General features: G+C 40.3%; 1 protein-coding gene and 1 non-coding gene across 2 annotated transcripts in view; both read right to left on the bottom strand.

Moving 5' to 3' along the window:
* Positions 1 to 4,453: 4,453 nt before the first annotated feature.
* The window catches only part of arhgef17 (Rho guanine nucleotide exchange factor (GEF) 17), a 91,760-nt gene continuing 74,428 nt past the window's right edge, over positions 4,454 to 21,785 (bottom strand). Inside the window, exons 5-25 of the mRNA XM_084718125.1 lie at positions 14,085 to 14,201; positions 13,169 to 13,261; positions 12,865 to 13,041; positions 12,525 to 12,575; positions 12,226 to 12,335; positions 11,978 to 12,063; positions 11,667 to 11,785; positions 11,261 to 11,468; positions 10,961 to 11,034; positions 10,737 to 10,820; positions 10,528 to 10,631; positions 9,727 to 9,842; positions 9,444 to 9,563; positions 9,093 to 9,360; positions 8,886 to 8,972; positions 8,125 to 8,192; positions 7,431 to 7,579; positions 7,155 to 7,329; positions 6,858 to 6,953; positions 5,943 to 6,125; positions 4,454 to 5,857 (exon numbers count right to left, since the gene is read on the bottom strand). Of these exons, the coding sequence (XP_084574251.1) occupies positions 5,649 to 5,857; positions 5,943 to 6,125; positions 6,858 to 6,953; positions 7,155 to 7,329; positions 7,431 to 7,579; positions 8,125 to 8,192; positions 8,886 to 8,972; positions 9,093 to 9,360; positions 9,444 to 9,563; positions 9,727 to 9,842; positions 10,528 to 10,631; positions 10,737 to 10,820; positions 10,961 to 11,034; positions 11,261 to 11,468; positions 11,667 to 11,785; positions 11,978 to 12,063; positions 12,226 to 12,335; positions 12,525 to 12,575; positions 12,865 to 13,041; positions 13,169 to 13,261; positions 14,085 to 14,201 (2,694 nt within the window). The 3' untranslated portion in view covers positions 4,454 to 5,648. The remainder of the gene's footprint in view (positions 5,858 to 5,942; positions 6,126 to 6,857; positions 6,954 to 7,154; positions 7,330 to 7,430; positions 7,580 to 8,124; positions 8,193 to 8,885; positions 8,973 to 9,092; positions 9,361 to 9,443; positions 9,564 to 9,726; positions 9,843 to 10,527; positions 10,632 to 10,736; positions 10,821 to 10,960; positions 11,035 to 11,260; positions 11,469 to 11,666; positions 11,786 to 11,977; positions 12,064 to 12,225; positions 12,336 to 12,524; positions 12,576 to 12,864; positions 13,042 to 13,168; positions 13,262 to 14,084; positions 14,202 to 21,785) is intronic.
* On the bottom strand, positions 17,819 to 17,891 carry trnam-cau (transfer RNA methionine (anticodon CAU)). The gene has a single exon. It is a non-coding gene; the product is annotated as a tRNA-Met (tRNA).

The raw sequence follows: 21,785 nt of genomic DNA, 5'->3' as shown, positions 1-21,785 counted from the left end.
TAAACTTATTATGTTGGCTTGCATTCATTCATTCATGCTCATACTGTAGGGAGAAGCCACCACAGTAATGGCGGCTTGTTAACTTCTGGTCCTTAGCCGAATTTGTCTGTAAACTGGGACAGTCATGTGCTCGTAAACTTACTTTGTTGGATTTTGTCCAATTTAAGAGACCCACACCTCGCCCACTGAAGAACGATCAGACACAAACTGGCACCAGTGAACTGATTTAATTACAAAGAGGAACCCACAGTGACAAAAACAAGAACAGCTACATACAGGAAGTAACTCTGATAGACTGTAACCATGACAACTGCAAGATAAACAGAGTTATGACCAGGTGGCGGCACAAAACTTGCCACGTTGTTTTCCTTCCCGTAGACATCCGTAACAAGGCAAACGTATGTTTTGGAGCTAACATGGCTACCAGTGAAAACATCAAAACTATCTCTTTCAGTCGCCCTGGTAACAGCGGAGGCCATCTTGTCTTCTTTTGGAAAGATTTATGACAGTTATAATTTAAACGTCACTGACAGCGCATGCCAGAGAGGAAAGGGGGGGAAAAATACAAACAAAAACAAACCTTACACAAATATATAAAAATATGCCATTAGATTCATATCAACAATTGAGGACCGTGGGTGCACTATTTACAGAAAAAAGGCAATATATACCAATATTTACAACAATAAAGACTTCTTTCACATACGGGCATGAGGAGGTTACTTACAAGTTGCTGAGAGTTACAGTGATGATAGGATGAGCTGGATGTGATTGTGAAAAATTAAGTTTCTTTAACTGGCACACAACATGCTTTATTCTCTCAATCCTTACCAAATTAGCATTGAGTTTGACTTCATAGCAAAGATGTGTTTATGTGTGTTTATGTGTGTGTGCATGCTTGTATGTCTGTGAAATGCATAAAGTCAATATACTGGATTTAAAGCCTAAAATGCAACGGCTGAAATAAAATTATTCAATTATTTTTGTACTCTGACTACCAAAGAAACACAAAAGTATATTCTTAAGGCAAATATTCTAGCTATTTTTCAAAGAAAACCTACAATCTGAATCAGGTGAATTGAAAGTTGACGACTCTATGGTTGCACTTTCAGAAAATCTGCAACAGAGCCATCGAACAAAATTGAAACTGTCTTCAACCCAGGACATTAAGTAACTATGTTTTACCCAGAGACCGCAGAGCTTGAAAATGCTCTAAAAACTCAGTGAACTGGGAACCCATCATTGCGTCATCGTGACCCTTTTTTTTACTGCCCAACTCACAGTTTTAAAAAAAACCCTGGTACCAGCAGAAAGACCACACAGATGTTCTCGTAAACAAGATTTCTCACTGTTCACAGAAAATACAATACTAACCCCATTCTGCAGGGAGCTCTCCGTTGCTCTACAGTCAGCATAGATAAACAGCATTTTCATGAGTAGCTCGGCAGCTCTTGGCACTGAGAGCACAAACATTAATTATGTTGAGAATCACACAGAACATAAAAACACACTGCTACCTTAACACTAGCACGTTAAATTAATAATGGAACATATTAAGGAAAAATCATATTCACTTTTTTTTTTGCTTAGAGTTAGATGAGATTCTCTCATGTCAGTTTGTTAAATATGAAGCTACAGCTAGCGGTGGGTTAGCCTTGCTTAGCACTGGAAAAGGGGGGAAACAACTAGCGGGTGAAAAAAACACGACTCACTAATTAGCACACTATTTGTCATTAGTTAAATGAGTACAACGACTTAAGCGTAAAAATGACACATTGTAGTTTTATGGAGGTTATGTGGTGTAACTTAGTTAGCGGATAGCTAACAAACGAAACATAACGAGTTCAGATGAAAGATGAATAAGCATTTTGAGAGTATCTAGCAGCTTCTGCATCGTGACAAATTTCAGGTGGGAGCATGTGGGACATAACATTTGGAAGAATTTGATGTGATGAAAAGTGTCAATCTGACATATGATGCTGCTAGTTAAATAATGAATCTTAGGTCTGTGCCACTAAAAGTTGAAGACTGAGTGATGGGTGGATGCTCATGTAAACATCTGCCCAATTTTGTTTTACTGGAAGAAAACGCTTGAATTTTGATATAAGAATACAAATACATTTATATTTTGGCCATATATTGTTAAATTGGTTCACAGTATGAACAAAGATATGATCTTAATGGCTTAAGAAGGAATTTTCAATTTCATATCAACTTTAATTAGAAAGCATTAGAGCATATATGCAGATTTTGTTTTGTATCTTTGGACAGAGCCAGGCTAGCTGTTTCCCCATTTCCAATCTTACCATGCAGACATGAGAGCAGTATCAATGCTCTCATCTAACTCTTCACAAGAAACCAAATAAGAATATTTCCTAAAATGTCAAACTAGTCCTGTAACGTCTGCTAAAATTCTCAGCTTTCCTCTGCTGAATTCTTCACAGGCTGCCACATGCTAACTGGAATTCTGCCTAAATTGTGAGCAAAGAAAAAAATCTCAAACAAGCTCCTTTTTTGTACTTTTCTGAATTGAATACCAGAGCACTTACGGACAACGCACGCACACAGTACACAGGCTTTTACACTTACAGAGGCAAAGAGCTCACTAGCTAGTTAGCAGCTATCACAACAACCAACCAATCCTCTTAACTGTTAGCCGCTCTCACAGTGGGACAGTTAACCTAATGTGGATGCGTTTGGTTAAGTGGGAAATCTGAGGTGAAGGGCCCAGATGGCTGGCAAAGTGCAATGAGTGGTTTTCTAGGCTTGGAGGGATCAAAGACAATCACTGCTTAACCCCAGAGCCTGAGGCTAACGTGTGTGTGTGTGTGTGTGTGTGTGTGTGTGTGTGTGTGTGTGTGTGTGCACGCGCACGCAAGGACAAGTCATCCTTCACTCCTTCACTTCCACAGACATCTGCTTCAGGACGAGGGAGAGCTGACTTTTCACTGTGTGTGTGTGTGTGTGTGTGTGTGTGTGTGTGTGTGTGTGTGTGTGTGTGTGTTTGTGTTTAATGGCTTAACTTTTAGCCTTCTGAAGGCACGTGCAGGTGCTCAGCATTTGTCCTTCTGACCTACTCTGTATCTCCTGCACTCTCGTCTCACAAACTAACTACATGCATCTTCTTCTCCAACAATCAATACTGAAATCAATGTTTGTGTAGGTTTGTACATTTGTGGTGTAACAATACATCTTAGCGCAATATTTCCTGTAACAGAAATACCACAAAATGCAACAAGGAGCTGAAAAAAAAATAAGCAAATCTTAGTATTTGGCACCCGCAACAACACGTGAACAATGTGAAGTGAATTTTGGGATTTGACAGCTAGACTGGTTTGCAGTCGGGGCCTTTTGATCACAAACAATCAATAGATGAGAAAAACATGCTAAATATTTCCAGATTCTCTCCTTTATTGATGGTCAGATGTACCATAAACGTCTCAGAAATGTAGAGTACCATCCAGGAGGCACATTAAAAGACTGTCAATGACGTGTGACAAGACCCCTTAAAGAGGTGTTCTTTTCATGTGAACAGGCATTACATATCATGGACGTGTTAGATGCATGTCAACGAGGGGTCTTACATTAAGAGGTGTTGATTGCACCTCTATAAGGCGTTAATTGCATCACCAGGCATCATTTGCATCTCAACTAGGTGTTATTTGCATTTTAACCAGGTGTTATTTGCCTCTAAACCAGGCATTTCCATCTCAACCAGGTGTTATTTGCATATCAATTAGGCGTTGCTTGCACCTAAACCAGGCTTTATTTGCATTTAAACCAGGTATTTTTTGCAAATAATGTCTGGTTGAGATGCAAATAATGTCTGTTTGAGTCACAATTAATGAGTCAATGAGATGCAATTAAGAGAGACACCTTGTCGAGATGCAAATTACGCTTCGCTGAGACATAAATAACACCTGTTTGAAACAAGATGATTGTGTCAATGAGATGCAATTAATGCTTTATTGAGACACAAAAAATAACGCCTGGTTGACATACCACACCTCGTTGAGATGCATTTAACGCCTATGTGTAACGCCTCCTTGACATTCATTAAGGGGTCCGTTCACACCTCATTTACAAATTTTTGGAGTGTGGATCGCACCCTACATTTTTAAAGCTTTCATGGTCCATTTAGCCTTCTGTACTCCCTTCTGGATCTTGACATTTATGGAGCCACACAACTCTGAAACACGAATCCTGCATTGTGTATCACTCTAAGCTATGACTGGACTGCACTGTTACACCCCTAATGCGTATCTCTGTCTGCCCAAACCCCATTTATGTATTCCATTAATCAAGCCAGGGCCTCCTTGTTCTTCAACTCAAAAAAAAAGAATAAGTGAAAGCTACATCTTCTATAAATTAAGTGCTGTAAAAGAAGGCGCTAAAAATCAAAACCATAAATACTGTACATAACTATCGTTATCTGCTACCACAACCTAGCGTCATCTTTAAAGGGTCTGCTATAGAAACCAGTGGCGTCAGCTCCTGATTTCCACTCAACAAAGTGAAATTTCATGGCAAAAGAAACCTTTTCAGATCCCTTAATGTCAAAACTCTAACACATACAAGGCTTTGGTATAGTCATGTTACGGAGGATCTTCTCCAATGCACTTTTTTTTCTCTACACAACTCCAGTAGTGGCCATCATCTATCATCTTAAACTGTCAAAAATTAAATAAAGGCTGTGTATTAATGTGAGTGACTGTGTGCATGTGTTTATAGTCTTGTTAGATACCCTTGCCACATATTGCACTTAAATGATGTCCTTACTCACTCTCCTTCTGCAGGAGAAAAGACGATTTTAGCAGTCTCACACCTCTAAGCAATGATCATGAAGTAGATATTACAACCCTACAGATCTGCCATTTAGGTTCTGTTAGCCAGACCTGGCCAATCAGGTTTAAGGAGCTTTGTCTACAGACGTCTAATGATCCTCTCTGCTAAGCTTGAACTTGCAAACACAAATGTCATGGTATGTTTTGCTTAGTTTCCGCTCATAGATGTTGATATATTTTTACCCAACATTGACCTCTGATCACCAGGAGGCATTTTTTCTGACTAAGATGACATGATGATGGAGTAAAGTGTTGATGTTCAAGTCCATAAAAAACAGAGAAAATGTCAAAGGACGAGTACATGCTTCACTTATGTCTCAGTTCACCTAAATATCCTCCTGTGTATTGACATTCTGCAGTCCATGTCCTCTTCCGTCCTCCTTTTCTCCTCTTGCTCTCAGTCTAAACGTACATCCATCCGTCAAAGTCTCTTTTTTCCCTTGTCCATTTCCTTCAGTAAAGACTTGAGTTTAAAGACGCTTCTCAAGACAATGTTCGCAGATGCCAAAAAAACAAAAAAACAAAAATACACGCTCACGGACACCACTCAGTGAGGAACAACCATCAGAAACATTAACACAAGAAAACTAGGTTTGAAGTGGTCATATTCATTAGTAAGTCCAGGAGGGAGCTGACAGCCATATTCTGCACATAGAGACCGGTGGACCGAGCAGAAGACCAAAACAACAACACCAAAAAGTGAGGAGTCTGGTGGAGGGTAAACGGGAAAAGGACAGGAGCTTGTGCGCCGTTCTCAGCTAGAGGGAGGTTGGGGTGGGTTGTTCAAACCGGGGATCGACTGTCTCAGACCCTCCAAAGCAAAAGATGGTTGGTACTGTCGTCCCGTCCCACAGTTTCACTGCTATTGGTGAGTCTGAAGTCCTCGTAGCCATCGCCGCCGGAAATAACGAGGTGGTTGGTTTTTGGAGGGATGTGGGCAGAGGCTCGGCGACGCGCGGAGTCACGCCGTTGCAGGTTCCCGTCAACTGTGCTGCCGCTCTGGGTTTGAGTGCCTTAAACAGAGAGGAGGGATTAAACATCAACTTGGAACTTCAGTTGTTAATCGGATGTGAGCGCTCATAAAACAACGATGACTACCTGTGGAGTCAGCTGTTGCTGGAGGGAATTTCATGTCAAACCCTTCCGGCAGCTCGATCGATGTCAGGAACCGGACGTGGCCCGTGTGTCCATGAGCTGAGCCCATCGGAGCGAGGGGAGCTTTCAGTGTCCCGGCCCCAGTTCCTGAGCTCACCGCTGGGATCGTCAGCGTAAGGACCACCCCTGCAGAGCAACACTAGCTTCAGATGTGCTGTCTTATTTAATCCGCAAATAATGATCACTGGAAAAACCTTTCATCTAAACCAGTATAATCCAGATTTTGTCATCCCTTTTTTAGAATCCCAGACAACAGTGACATTGTGGGTTTTAGCATTAAAATTAATGATTGAATGAATTAATTAATTAAGTTTTGATTGAGTTAATATACCCGGGTTCGGAAATTTAATCCTATCCTGAGAGGACTAGAGCTGGAATGACTTGTTAATTGATCTATTTGTCAGTTGAAAGAAAAATAGTTGCCAATAATTTTGACAATCGTTTCAGTTATTTTTCAAGCAAAAATATCAATAATTTGCTTGTTCTAGCTTCTTAAATGTGATTTCATGGTTTTCTTTGTCATTTATGGAAATAAATGAAGAGTCTTTCCGCTTTGGACTGTTGGTTGGACAAACAAAGCACTTTAGAGATGTCACTTTGGGCTCTAGGAAAGTGTGATGAGCATTTTCTTTATAGATTAATTGCTAAAATAACATGATGAAAAAAATCATTAGTTGCAGCCAAAAATATAATGTATAGCACAACATTTGTAATGCTGCTTGAATCTGAATGTACTCTCAGCTTGTTCCAGGACCTTTGAATCCCCACACCTTTAATAATAATTAAGTGACGCAAATTCATTTTAATTATTAGGTTAATGTATTTGGGATTTCTTAGATACTTCAGAGTGTGTTTTACCTGCACTAGTGCCGATCCACAGCAGATCCTTACAGGCCAACAGCGCTGTGATTCTCAGACAGGCAGCCTTGTGCTGTCTGATAATTGCATCTGCACCTGAGTGGACAGAAAGAAAAGAGAGGATGAGACGGAGGTCAGAGAGGAACAGTGTTGAGGATGGACAGTGGAAAGATGGGGAGAGAAGGAATGATTGAAGTGGGCATTTAAATGTAGTATTGGGTGTGTAATTTAATAAAAGGGACTTGAGAATTAAGACAAAAAGATTCTTGCATATGAGCTGCTGTCCAGAATAATTACCCGCAAGCATCTTATGCACAGCAGGCGCAACGTCCACTTCTGTCAGACTCTCCCAGCTCTGAGCGTGGTAAAGTCTGACCTGCGCACTGCCCTGCAGCGCCAACCACACGCCCTGACCGTACGCCACCATGCAGGTCACACACCGGCTGCTGTCTGTGCCCACCTGGAACCAGTGCTGACAGGGAGGGAGGGAGGGAGTGTTACTCACTTAATGCTCTGTCTGCCTCATTGTTTATCCACCTGCACACACATCCATCCATCCATCCCTCCACCTACCTCTTGTACCAGTGTAGTTGTGTTGATAATGAGGACTCTGTTCTGTGAGCCACACCATAGCTTTCCTCCCACAGGAACCATTTTGGTGACAGGGCTACTGGGCGTGCCCAGAACTAACGTCTGGGAAGACTGAGGGTCCCAGAAACTACCTGCAGGTTGACATTAAAGGGGGATTATACAGGGAAATTAACAAAAAACACAAACTGGGTTCCCACAGCTTAAGGAAAGTGCCACTTGGAATGAAATTTAAGACCAAATTTACAATAATCAAAATTTAAGAAAAAAAAAAAACATCAGTTACCTAGTGTGTCCCACAAGACAAGGACAGCTTTTGTGGAATGTAATCAGGCTAAAAGTTTGTTAGAAATAGTTGTTAACTGCCATACACTGTTACCAAAACTGAATATGTGATGTTTTTCAGTTAAAGGTAATATTTTGAGTTCGGTCAATATGCTCCGGATTGCTAATTTAGAGCTCAGAATAAGTAACAGTCTGTATAATGGGTGTTTTATATGCTTAAGTGTGGTTTTCTCCACTGTAATATGTGCACACTCAACAAATGGACTGCCACATGCTTGCATCTGCACCAGAAGCTGACTCTGTGCTTCAGCTATCACTGAAACTAAATCAAAAAGAGCTAAAAAAAAACAAAAAACAGCCCAACTACCCCCCTGGCTCCTCACTCCCAACTCACCTGCTTCTCTCTGATACACAATCACCTCTCCATTGGCCAAAGACACAAACACTTTGTTGTCCAAATACCTGAGGGAAGCGAAAAAGTAAAGCATCAAGTGGTTTTCCATGCATGAGAGCAGCTCATCTGAGTACTTTGCTTGTGCGTCATGCTGCCACCCCTTTCTGGGTGAAAATCACTCCTAATTTGGCTAAACGTCTTTGCCAGTTCGAACACATAAAATAAGAAAACCATATCACTGTTTAGATATTAGGACCAAAAGCCTTTGGTCAGTCAGGTGAGCAATTATTTGTCGTTACATAAACAGAAACAGGGGTCCTTTCCTTTGCCTCCATCAATGTGGACAAACCTCACATTTACAGTTACCTTACTGAGTCTTCAGGTGATGTATTTCAGCCATCAGTCACTTTTATCTTTTATCAAGACACTTTATTTGGGTGTTTTGGTACTCGAGGTGTTTTATAGTATATTCACAATTTTTCACAGTAAAAACTTATAAACATTAAGACTCTTTTCTGTTTCAATTCTGTTTACATGAACAAGCGGGACACGTCAAGCGTTTGACACAGACACGCGTACTGACCAGCCGCCTTTACAGTACTTGCTTTCTCCGAAAGGGAGCAGTGAGACAGGGATGTGACATATCTGCCCTCATCCATGCCTTTTTCCTCCTTTTTTCTATCACTCTGCATTTTCAATATTCTACATCACAGTATTATTTTAGTTTTAAAGGCAAAGTAGTGGCCAAGAAGGTAACTTACAGTATACAGAGGATGGAAGCCGAGTGTTGCATCTTCATGCTGTTTTTGCGGTTTCGGATGTTGTCTGAGGACTGGTACACATGGATGCTAACAGAAACAGACACATAATGGGGGATTAGGTGATAAAATTAGTACATCAACAAGCATGAAAGCTTTTATTTTGAAAGGTTTATAGTGTGTGTCAGCCTGCCTGTGCGCATCACATACCATCCGTCCTCAGTGCCCAGCCACACTGAGCTCTGGTAGGCCTCAGGGTCGATGCTGAGCAGGTCCTCCAGGCTCGCTCTGGTGAACGAGCCCCGGGAGGAGCGGCGCATGGCGCGGCCGTCCATGGGGCTCTCCGTGTGGGCACGGCTTCCTCCGCCAACCCCCAACATCCCCGGAGCTCCATATGAGCTCGGCACCGGGAACTCCTGCTCCTCCTCGCTGCTGGTGGTCTCTGTAGCCATGTCTTTGGAGCCTGGACCCTCGTCATCTTAGAAGGGGAATGAGAGAGTGTAAGTGTGTGACGTTGTAAGTGTGTGTGTGACTGAAGTGTGTTTGAGTGTCTGTACTCACTGCCATAGCTGGATGATATGGTGGAGTGACTGGCCTGACTCTGCAGAGTGGAGGAGGGGCTTGGTGAATCTTCATCATCAGTGTCATCACTGTCAAATGGGACAAGCTCCGCCCCAGGACCTGGTTACAAACAACTCATCAGTCTACATTTCTATAACAGCAAACTGGAGGACATACAGGTAGAATACAAGTATAATAACATTATTAGAGTACACCTAATCCAGACAGTTTTAAAGTAGGAACTCTTGCTGTTTGTCGTGTTATTAAACCTTTGTGGACCAACCTGTGGGTCGCTCCGTCAGCTCCAGAGAGGAATGAGAGATTGATATATGGAGCTGCTGCTGGGTGTGACCGGGCGCTCCGGAGGCAGAGGCGAGGGTGGGCTCTGATCCACGCTCCCTAGGAGGTGAAGAGCGATTGGTTAATGGTACAGAGTATAGAAGAAGTCAATGAGCCAGTCAGGCGACAACAAGTTGAGATCTGAATGCAGCTACATAGAAACTAATGTTTAAACTCCACAAGCTGAAATCTGCAGGTTTTCCAAGAGGTGCTTTTTATGAACTTAGTTGAAATTAGCTCACTGGGCAAAGTTATTATGGCCTGCTATCTGTCATATGTCATTACTTTTGTCTTTGTCTTTCCAAAATGGGTTTCCTCATTTCAGTTAAGATATTGCTGTTGTTTAAAAATGTTTCAATTTAGTTTAGTTTTTATCAGTTTCAGTATTTTTTGAAAAATATCATTATCATCATCATCATCATCATCATTAACATTATTATTATTAGTAGTAGTAGTATTAAATGGGTGTATTTGTCAAGGGCAGGGCACATTTTAAGAAGTTCACAATAGGTGACTCACAGCTTTGTAGTTTTATTCTTTTTTATTTCAACAAAAAAGTTTTTTTTAAAATCTAACTTTAGTTTTTGGATTAGTTTTAATTAACTATAATAACCTTGTTACTGCGTCTCTTGATGCAACTGAGCCACTGTTAAGAGAACAAAATCATTTCACCTGTGCTTTTCCTGCTATCACAAGTCAAAATATCTGTATTCATGCAAGCGTGTGTGTGCGTGAATGCACTGACCTTCCCTTGAGTCCCGGCACCGCAGCAATACATATGATCCTCGCTGAGCAGACGGCGATGCAGGCCTCCACTGTGGGCTCATCTTTGATGTTCAACAGACACACCTGCAGAGAGAAAAACACCATCACATCAGTCCAGCTGTTTGCAAAGCGATTGTTATTGAGTGATTGTACAGTAAATTTACGGATCAGTTTCCAGTATTTTCTCACCTGTCCCACGTATCCGTCACTGTTACACACCCACACCTCACAGCCGCTGTCAGGACAGCTGTGGCTGGGAGACGCACAAGAAAACTGGAGACAAACAACATGACATGAGTGGAGACAACTTTAGGATATCTGGAAAAATGGCTTGTTTTCTGGTACGAACTAAACAGATTTAAATGTCTGACAGAAATCATGACTGCAGATTTTACAGCAGATGCTTCTCTCACCTGCATTCCACTGCGTGTCTTCATGATGGGAATGGCCTTCAGAAACTCCGGGTCCCACTGGTCCTTATTCATCGCTAAACACAAACACACACATTAATAAATAGAACATTTTAATTTAGTTGCTCTAGGCCTAAATATTGCTTCTCAGAATCATTAATATTAAAATAATAACCGGCATTAAAATTCCAATTAAATAAATAAATTTTTTTCTGAGGAAATGTGAGAAATCTACGGGAAAAATACTTAGTTTTTAATCTAACAATCTACAGTATTATCTCAGTATGAAGCTTTTTCACCGACCGAGCTTCTTCTTGGCTTCTTCGAAGGCCTGTTCGAAGTTGGAGCGGGTGTCTGGCGAGCTGAACTCGAAGACGAAGCTGCTCTCAGCGGAGGCCGTGGTGAGCTCCAGCTTTGTGGGCAGGAAGGTCATACTGAAGGCCAGAGACTGCTTCTCTGACAGCTCCCTGTGCACCGACGCCATCAGGTCCTTTATGACCTCGTCAAGGGACTGAGAGGGATGGAAATGACAAGAAAAAGACCATTAGATGTTTTAGCACATCACAGGACATTTTTCTCCTTGAGTTTAAAACGAGGAGACAGATTGAGACTCGTCGAAGGAGGAAAGGTTAAGACTAAGACGAAGTGACGAGACAGTAAAACACGTGGCTGCTGTTCGCTCGCGCGCGTGTGTGTTGGTCCACAGTACCTGGTGAGGGAAGCTGAGGGTCTCGGACAGTTTGCTGATCTGACCCAGAGTGCTGAGATCCTCATCTAATCGACTAATCATCTTCTGGATGCTCTCCTTGTTTGTTGCCTGAGTGGAACCTGATGCAGAGATGATCGGCTTAAAGACTCGGAATAAAACCTAAACACTTTAAGAAATATATTTAATTGCAATATTGATGAGTCAGGAAACAGTGAGGAAAATCTAATTTTGTTACCAGTGACATTAGAAGTTACACAGCATCATTTAACTCTAGAGTTATGCGAGGAAAAGATTCATTTCAACAGTCTTACTTTTCACCACCTCCACGTCCTCCAGGGGAAGCTTCCACAGGAACTTGTATTTACTGGACGTGTCGATCACACTTGCAGCGGAGTATCTGAGAAAGCAGTAGATAGAAAAGAAGGTAAATATCATGACAAATTCTGTCTGCATGTCTGTTGTTCAACACCAGGGGGCAGTGCGGCACAGAAACCTGATTGTGATCCCGTGTCAGTGTTGTTATGTTTGTATGTGTTTGTTGCGTGTGTTTATGGCGTACAGACTCATGGAGCTGCGTCTTAATGAGCCAGACTTCCTCTTCAGAGTGGTGCAGATGATCAGATCACTGAAGAGGAAGAGAGAACGGTCTTTCTTCCCACCCACTGTCTTCTGCAGACCAACAAAGGAGAGAAGAAGAAATCTTAACCTGGGTTGTGAGTTATGCATATAACAACTACAGTTTCAATACAATATTAAATATATACGGTGTATTAAATTATATTACACTTTATCTTGACACCAATTTAGAAACTTCATTACATCATGCATGTATTTGTTGACTAAGAAAGGGCCTCTTACCGCCTCCATGACCATTTCCTGTCTCAAGAACTTCCTCTGGGGGTTCAGGATCTAACACATAAACAGAGATAGGATCATCACTTCATACAATAAAACAAAAACTTTTTCACTGCCAAGCGCTAAGATCGATTTTGTTTAAAGTCATTACGTTTACTTTATCAATTGTTCTTCTTTTACTGACTGAAACGCGTTGTATTATTCTGCATTATGCTATTTATGAAATAGAAAAAAAGAAATTACAAAAAAAGAAAATAATCTGCAGATTAGTAGACAATAAAAGTTATTCTAAGTTCCCAGTTAAGAGAGACAAACATCAGGCTTTTATATGTAAATTTCTCACATGTTCAACTCCCTCTATGTGCGCCTCGATCTCCTGGATGACCCTGGCCTCCCTCTCTGCCTCCTCAGCCGAGCGGCGACCTTTATTGATCTTCTCGGCCAGCCGCTTGATGTCCCTCTGGGCGTCCAGCAAGTACGGGTGGTCCGGGTGATCCTCTGGGGTGTGCTTGAGCAGGTCCTAAAACAAACAGCACAGACACATATTCATCTCCCTTCACATGAGCTTCATGTCACTAAACACAGGAAAAAGCTACTTACACAGCATGCAGAAAGCAGTAAAGTAGTTATATTTTAAGATCGTTCACCTTAACCAGCAGCTCGTATCGAGGGATCCTCTGGACCGGTTTGATCATCAGGTCACCCAGGGCCTGTTTCTCCTTGTTCTCACGCATGTTTTGCTGTTGGAATGAAGGAGGGAGGAAGATGAATAAAAGAGAGGGTGAGAAAATAACTGAGACTCAAGAAAGTCCAAAGTAACATCAGGTCAGTGTTGCACTTCTCGTTTCCACCATGAGATGGCGACATGGTTCAACTGTAAAATCCTGATCTGGCGTGAACCTCTGCGGCTGTAAACTGAGAAGAGGACGAGGACATGACAGGTTTTTGCGGTGGCCGATTACATTTTTGATTGTCAGCTCTTGTCTGTGCAGCCAACTTGTGCTGTTTTTCCACATACATTTATTTCTGGTGGCACACCGCAGTATCAGAGTGTATAACAGCGGTCGACCAAATGTAACTGGACATACTGCTGAAATATCCCCGGGTTTTGAAGTCAAATTATCTGGCTGAATTGGATTAAAGAGAGGGTTTTAAGAACATTTCACGGACAATAATTTGTCTTCACTCGCAAGTTCCAGAGGAAAAACTATATTTACTGAAACAGAAAATCAATTTCAGCAGTTATCTGTCTCCAGATCTCCTGAGCAGAGGAAGAAAAAAAAGTCCCTCACATTAAATTTGAGACCATCTGATTTAGAAATGAGAATATTACAAGGTTTGAACCCTTATGTCAACAAATTTTGTTAAATCTTTCAAAGAAACCAATGGTACATCACGGCAAAACTACGGTTTTATTACTATGTCTCCTAAAAGCTGGTTAATAAAAAAAGACTTTCCATCTTTTTTTAATCTCTGGACTGGTTTCTTGTTTTCCAAACACACACATCAGAGCAGCTGTTCAGTCAGTCAACAGGACGTCCCGTGACTCAGTCCAACACTCACCTCCAGGAACTTGTGAAACGCCGGCTTGGCCTCCTTGGCAATCCTCACAGCATCTTTGGCATTGAGAAAGTTGTCAATATACGCTGAGTACATGTTAGCTAGAGTCTCTTTGGAGAACTGCAATAAAAAAGAAGAAGACATCTGAGTTACTATGTGTAGACTTTTATGTGATATCAATCTGATTCCTATTTAACCTCATCTGTGTCATCAGGTTTTATACATCTTTTTTCAGGAAAACCTGCACTATCAGAATAGGAATACTGTAGTGTATAAATGTTTATATGATCAAAAAGACAAAAGAAAAAACAAAACAAAAATTGAATCTCACAGAACTTTCTTCAAGTCATACAGAGGACACTAATGATGAAAATTTTTGGCTTTTGAAAATTTTTCTCCAAAGTCTTAGCAATCAGGAGAAACCCTCTAAATAACACTCATAAAAAAATATTCAAATTTTTATGTATATCTTTGTTTTTATGCAAAAAATGTGATGCTGTTCCTCAAGGCAGTTCTTGTACGCCACATCACAAATCACACCACACATCATAAGAAATCAGTGGTGAAATTAAAAAGATGTTGTGAAAACAGCTTTCTTAAGTTTGATCAATATCTTGAGAAAAGCAGAATATCTGAGGCACTGGTACATTAATTATACAGCTATTAGAGCTCAAACAACTTATTAGCTGATTAACACCTAAACAAAACCCAAACAAAATTTGGAGGATTAGCTGCTTTTCTCCATAATGACCTCTTCACTAATATTAATTTTAAATTCAATATTGTTACTTTTTGGATTGCTGATCAAACATGATTTGAACTTTTAAATGACTAATCAATTAATTTAAGAAAAACAAACACACATGACTATACTGTAGGAACAAACTTGTTAAAAATAACATTTTCACACAATATAAGAAGAGGGCAAACTTCTTTACTTTCTACCGACACCAAAAACATGATTCAACAATTGGATGAATATTTTTCAGGCATTTTGTTGTATTTGGTGAAATAATCTGGAAAAAACAACAATTACAAGCCTTCACTGATTATGTACAGACTTGGGAATAAACATCCTCTTAATGTTTTGTAACTTGGTTATTATTCTTATGGTACATGTGCTGTGTATGTATTCTTATTTTTATTTATTGTTTGTGTATATTAATTCTATGCTGTTTTTTTATTTATATAATTGTTACTGCTTATTGACTAAAGTTCCAATAAACAGACATTGAAAGGGGAAAAAAACACTGCAAACAGGAGAAAACTATCGCTGCTTTGCTACTTTGATTCACTTTCCAGCTAATTATATGTGCTCAACAGTTTACATTTGGCACATGTTGTATTTGTTGCTATGTAGTTAAATCATAATAGCAAACGAGAGCTGTAATCGGAGCGATTACCCAAGAGACCTTGGTGTAAGTGGTTTTCGATTTGTTTGGGATCGCATCAGAGAAGAATATTTCTGTTCTTTTACTTCCTCCAAACATCCACATAAACACAACCACACATGATTCACCCTGACCTGCTTTCTCTCCACAAATAGAGGGCAGAGGACAGAGACGGCTCAAGAAAATAACAAATTAAAGGAGCAGAGCCACAAACACGGAGAGAAAGAGAGCGTGCGTTAACAGGCAGGGAGGCGAAACGTGACGTCAGAGAGTAACCTGCTTTCTGCTCTTTCAAGAAACAAGCTGACCCCCTTTCTCTTTTATAATCCGTCTCCCAGCGTCCTCTCCTCTCTCCTCAGTCTTTGAGGAGGAGTAAGAGAACAGAGACACAACATCTGAAGAGATTGTGAGGGTTAGTAACAGCAGAGGACAGAAGAGACACTTCATTAAAAAGGTGAAACTTGTTGTTCTGTTCCAGCAGCTCTGTTAGAGATGTTTCTTTAAATATATTATTGATGGATCTACTCTTAACCAAGCAGCCGCTGTATAGTCAGTGGGTTAGGGTTGTTTTATGTTTTGTTTTGTTTTTTTTTTTTGGATGTGATATTGTCCGATGTTAAAGATACTTTCTATCTTGTCTGCTTAAAAAATGTCAATACATTTTCCATTTACAAGTAACAACATCAAGGAAACTTTTTTTTAAGTTAAGTCTATCTAACTCCCATAAAAATGCATAAAGTTTCCATAGATGATAAACCTGAGGAGGGAACATTCGTGCACGTTTTGGTGATGTCATCTGTTGAAAGGTTTCTGGACGTTGGTTCATTCATTCACTAAATCAGTCCCGAAAATAGAATTTAATTTAAATCCATGTTTGTATTTATTAAATGATATGCCAAATTTCCAGTTGGATCTAAACATAAACATAAACATAACAAAACACACTTTGCTAAGAAATGTATACTTTTATTTTGGAAAAACACAGCCCCTTGTACTTTTCAGCCGTTCCTGGACCAATTATCACAATTCCTACCATCAGAGAGACCAACCTTGAAAAATATTATCGGGGACATATTTTTCAAGAACTCCCCCACTATTTTCTTACTTTTCAAGAGGAGATAAATAATGGACATTTTCAGGACTTCTATGGTCTACAGCTTTTGTGTATACATCATAAATTTAGGACTATTTAGTTACGGTTACTATTAATTCCGTCACCTTTTTTCTGTTTTGTTTTGTGGTGTTCTAATTATACTTTTTTGTTCCTGACTTTCTTTTCCTTTATTTGCTCTTTTGCTTTCCTTTATTTGCTCTTTTTTTGTTGACTTAGGTGTAGGGGGGTGGAGGGACGTGATGAGGGACATGAGGAAACTCACTTGTATGTGTACTGGTGCTGGTTTACAGTACACTTGTTACAATAAAACGATGTTTAAAAAATGTCTGAATGCCTCACCACTTTTAGCTCTTGAACCATAAAACCTTAATTTTGATGTCATTTATTTGTATTTAGCACCGCCACTAGCTTGTTTGTTGGTTTGTCAGCAGGATTAAGAAAAAACTACTGGCCAGATTTCCATGAAACTTGGTGGAAGGGTGCTGCATGGGCCAAGGAAGAACACAATAAATTTTGAAGTGGATCCGAATCACAGAGTGGATGATACACAAATTATTTTTACTTTCGTTAACCTTGTAAGATAGACTGATATTTTTTGGTGGTGGCTGATTATCTGTGCGCAGCTGTATCTCAATCTCTCAGCATCTCACCCACTGTGCTCTGTAACCAAGAAAAACTGTTCAGAAGCCAGAATAAGGTGTTCATATGCCACTATCCTGGTTTCTATTGGAGTACTCCAGACAGCATATTGAGATTTCTCCAAACCAGCGATGTCTGTGTGCACAAAACATAACCAGGATACTCCAAATATCTGATCATGACCAGGATACCTGTGAGCATCTAAACACAATCACGGTAATACTAAGGTCAATATAAACAAATATACACATATATACAGTTAACACGTCGCAGGATTCTTGAAGAGCTGGAAACAGATTACATCAATGTGTTTAGGAGGGAGGGAATCTATCGTGCTTGAAACTCTGTGTCATAACAGAGCAAAGACTGAACAGAAAATGAGGACACAATGATGATTTATCTATATTTAAGACTAAAAGCACAAACAAGCACAGGTTTAGAGTTGTGAAATACCTCTGTTGAACTGACACTACTGCTTGTGAAACAAAGCTGTGATCAGAACAAATGTTATCCAGAAACCGCTACAGCAGTGACACAGCAAATCTTTTGAACCGTCTGCCTCTTTCAACAGGAAACACCACAACAAAAAACTCTGCCCCGTGTGAGGCTCGAACTCACGACCTTCAGATTATGAGACTGACGCGCTGCCTACTGCGCCAACGAGGCCTGAGGCTTCCTGCAGCTGCTGCGGCTTTAAGAGCTGCAGCGGCGAGAGGAGGAGGGGGAGGAGGAGGAGGAGGAAGAGGAGAGGGGGAGGGAGGTTCAGCCTGAGCAGTATGGAGGATCTGCCTGCAGCTAAACCCACCCAGAGTAACATATAACTGCTTATATACCATGAATCTGTGAATGTATCTCAGGAGGTTTGAAGCATTAAAGGGACAGTTCAACCCAAAATCAAAATTACATATTTTTTCTCTGGCCTATAGTGCTATTTATCCATTTATTTATCCATTTAGATTGTTTTGGCGTGAGTTTCAGACTTTTGGAGATATTGACCAAAGAGATGTCTGTCTGTCTTCTCTCCAATAATAATGGAACCAGTCCTAGAATTAGTCCTGTTTCGTCCTGTTCTTCAAAAAATACATTTGAAAAACTCATGAGCGATCCTTCTCTTTCTAAAAATCATGAAGTAGTAGCTCAAAATAATCTTTCTTTCTGCAGTAAAATCTTCTAGAACTACTTTTTCTCTACTAGGAAGAAAGTAGTTCTGACATGAAACTGTTCACAGCACGGTCTGTGAACTGTCTTGAGTAACTGGGTCATAATTTTTGGAAAGGGACACTAGTTTTGGATTTTTCCCATGTATTTTTTGGTGCTTTGGGCACTGCAAGCCAAGTGCCATTTAGTCTGAATATACTGGAAAGAAGGTGGACAAATCTATGGTCGATATCTCCAAAACTCTGCAACTCGTGCCAAAAAAATCTGAATGGATAATCAGCACTACATGGCAGGAGAAAAATGTGAAGTTTTGATTTTGGGGTCAACTGTCCCTTTAATATGAGAAATTTTAATATTTTGGTGCAGCAGCTTTTGCTCAGCCTGCTTCATCCAGTTAGTGGTGTCCTGCATTTCCCACACTCTGCTTTGTGTGGCACTTTTGTTGTGCCTCCAGTGAGAGTTTGTGAAACTGTTTCATTCATGCTGAGAGTCACAACAATAGCATTAACATAGCAAGAGAGTGAGGGTGTTTTCCCAACTCAATTAAAAACAAAGCCTCTAGCAGCCACCAGAGGTCACTTACCATCAGGCTAGGGGCCCCATAAAATACCTCATAAAGTTATGGTTAAGAAATGTTTTTTGTTTAATACTTTTTTGCTAATCATATAAAATTCCATACCATAAAATGGCATCATTATGCTAACTTCATAAGTGCCTCAGTAACTCATGCCCTGTTTCACCTGGGTTTTTCCTGTATCTCAGGATCCCCCATCACCCTCCTGAAAATCCAGTAATTTGCAAGGCCAAACTTTATTATGAATAATCATCATTATCTGATCCATTAGCGTCTGACACAGGCCCGTTTCAGGGTGGAAAAGCATGCATTGCACCTTCAATTTAAGATTTTGCAGTCTCAGTTGAAACCTGAATAATGATAAATGCAAGGCAGCAGGTCTGGCGCACGGTAAGAGTTTCACAGAATAGTCAACAATCAAAACCACCAGTCGACACTGCATTATTGTAGGCTGGTTGTTTGTCTGTGAATTTACGGTATTGACTATCCCTTCTGACAAGCTTGCTGGGGGTTCGGTCAAATTGCAGCTCCTTTGTAAGCGAGCTCTCAGACCCAATCAAGGATTCTGCTGGTTTACCTCGGAAAATGTCTACATGTCTGGGTGGTTCAGAGAGTCTTAACATGAACACACTACCACAAATCTGCACCCAAAGAAAGATCAGTGTGATTTTCTATCATGTAATAATGATGGAAATAAAAATGAAAGAAATAGATGTAATTACATGGGACATAATTACGTAATTACATGGAGCTGACATGATTTTAGCAATAATTCTAATGTGTCTCTCCTCATATATGGTCACATAGTAATAATGTTACACAAAGGCATTTGCACTGTGATGAATTTCAAGGATAAAAAGAAAAGCATAATATGGAGTTATATCCAACCAGTCTGATGTGAATAGAGGTCTGTATGGTTATAATCTGCTATTGTTTTCAGGTGATTTAATGAAGGTAAACACAGTGAGTGGTTGTGTGCAACAACAGTGCAATCTGACACAACACTTCTCAGAGGCTGCAGATTTATCAACATATCAGTCCTGCTGCCTTCAAGTGCACCAGGAATTTTATGAACTAAGGGAGAAGCATTTCATACAGTATAAAGCAGCTGTGGACAGTGAAACCTCAATGTTGGCAGGTATGTTCTTCAATGATCTTACTGCACATCTGCAGATATGATCCAAAGAGACAGCAGCCAGACAGTATAAACAAACTGAAAAATGAGCCAAAGCAACCCAAGCAGTGCTGAGAAAACAGGAGGAGGCAGGGGGATACTAAAAGACAGCACCCACCCCAGCCACAGCCAGTTCCCCCTGCTGCCATCTGGCAAGAGATACAGAAGTATTCAGCGCCATATCACCAGACTACAGCACAACTTCTTTCCTGAGGCTGTGAGACTTCTCAGTTCATTTTCAGCACTCCGCCATAAATTAAAGTTTATTTTTATGACTTATTATTTATTCAAGGGTTGGAAAAAGGGGGAGAACAATTGATGTGGAGGGCCCCATGCCAGTGTTTGCCTCAGGCCCCCAAAATGACTAAATCCACCCCTGACAGCCACTATGCATTCTGGTCTATGAAAAACACTGGAGTCGGTGCTTCATCTAAAATTAATTTCTGACTCAATGTTTGCTCAAAGTCTGTGCAAAACAGCCTGGAGAAGAAGTCCTGTCATTCTCAAAGACTGAAACCTGACATTTAGCCCAACGCGGATGTTTTAGGGGGCTGTTTTTCAAAGCCTACGTCGAGAGCCACCCTTGGGTCATGGGAAATTTCAAATGGGTCATCAGGAGGTCACCGGGAAAACAAAATATTAAACTAGTGTTGCCAACTATAGACCATCTTTTAATAAAAACAGCTTCCCTTCAGTCCGCCCTGCTGTCAATAATGCTGTTTGTTCTCATTCAAGTCCTGGTCTACAGTCGAGGTTCATATGTCTTTTTAAGAGCAAAATTCAAGTACTTCAAGCATAATTATATTGTGTTGCTATAAAAGCAACTGCAAATGTATTTATACCCACAGCAATCAATGTATATCATCACTTTGCTTACTTTACCAGCTGTTCACATTCAACTTTTTTTTTTTTTTTGGTATGTTTTGATCATGCTTGTTAATCTCCGGAGCAAGAGATCAACAGAGGGCTTCTCTGGTTGATGATGGGATAGTTTGACTTAGAATAAAAGATTTTTGGTTTACATGACTGATTCTTTAACGGAACAGCCACCGATTATATTAATCATATTAAAAAAACATCTATTTTTAAAGGATTGTATTAGAGTTAGAAATGTATTTTAAAAGGGCAGCCTGAAAAAAAACCCATCAAAACCACGGTTTTACACAGCTGAACAACTGTCTGCTATTAAACCTTACTGAAAACTGTGGACTTCACATTATCCTTACCTTATCTTGCAGCGATAATAAAAACAAATACACCACAAAACAATAAAATTGTCCCAGAGAGGCAAAGTGCATCTTTTGAGTGACGATTAAAGTTTTTTATTGTCTGATGACGTGTGAAGAATGACGTTTCTGTTCACATGCTGACTGATTCTAGCTTGAGGATGCAGTTTCATTTAACACATTTTATTTCCCAAGTGTCTCTTATACACCACATCCTATTATTTTCAAGAGAGATGCTATTCAGAGAAATACAGCAACCACTGTTACTGTTGGAGATTAACTATCAACTTAGATTAGTAATACAAAGAAAACTAAAAAAAATTATCATTGATCTCTCATGAAAAACCTCTCTGCCCCCTGCAATTATGAATGACAACCATTCAAAGTGTACAGGAGTACAAACACCTCAACAGGCACTATTTTTGATA

This window comes from Lutjanus erythropterus, chromosome 4 (assembly GCF_056507025.1).
Source record: "Lutjanus erythropterus isolate fLutEry1 chromosome 4, fLutEry1.hap2, whole genome shotgun sequence".
Taxonomy (NCBI): domain Eukaryota; kingdom Metazoa; phylum Chordata; class Actinopteri; order Lutjaniformes; family Lutjanidae; genus Lutjanus; species Lutjanus erythropterus.
Note: the sequence above shows the minus strand (reverse complement) of the source record. Positions and strands in the feature narration are given on the sequence as shown.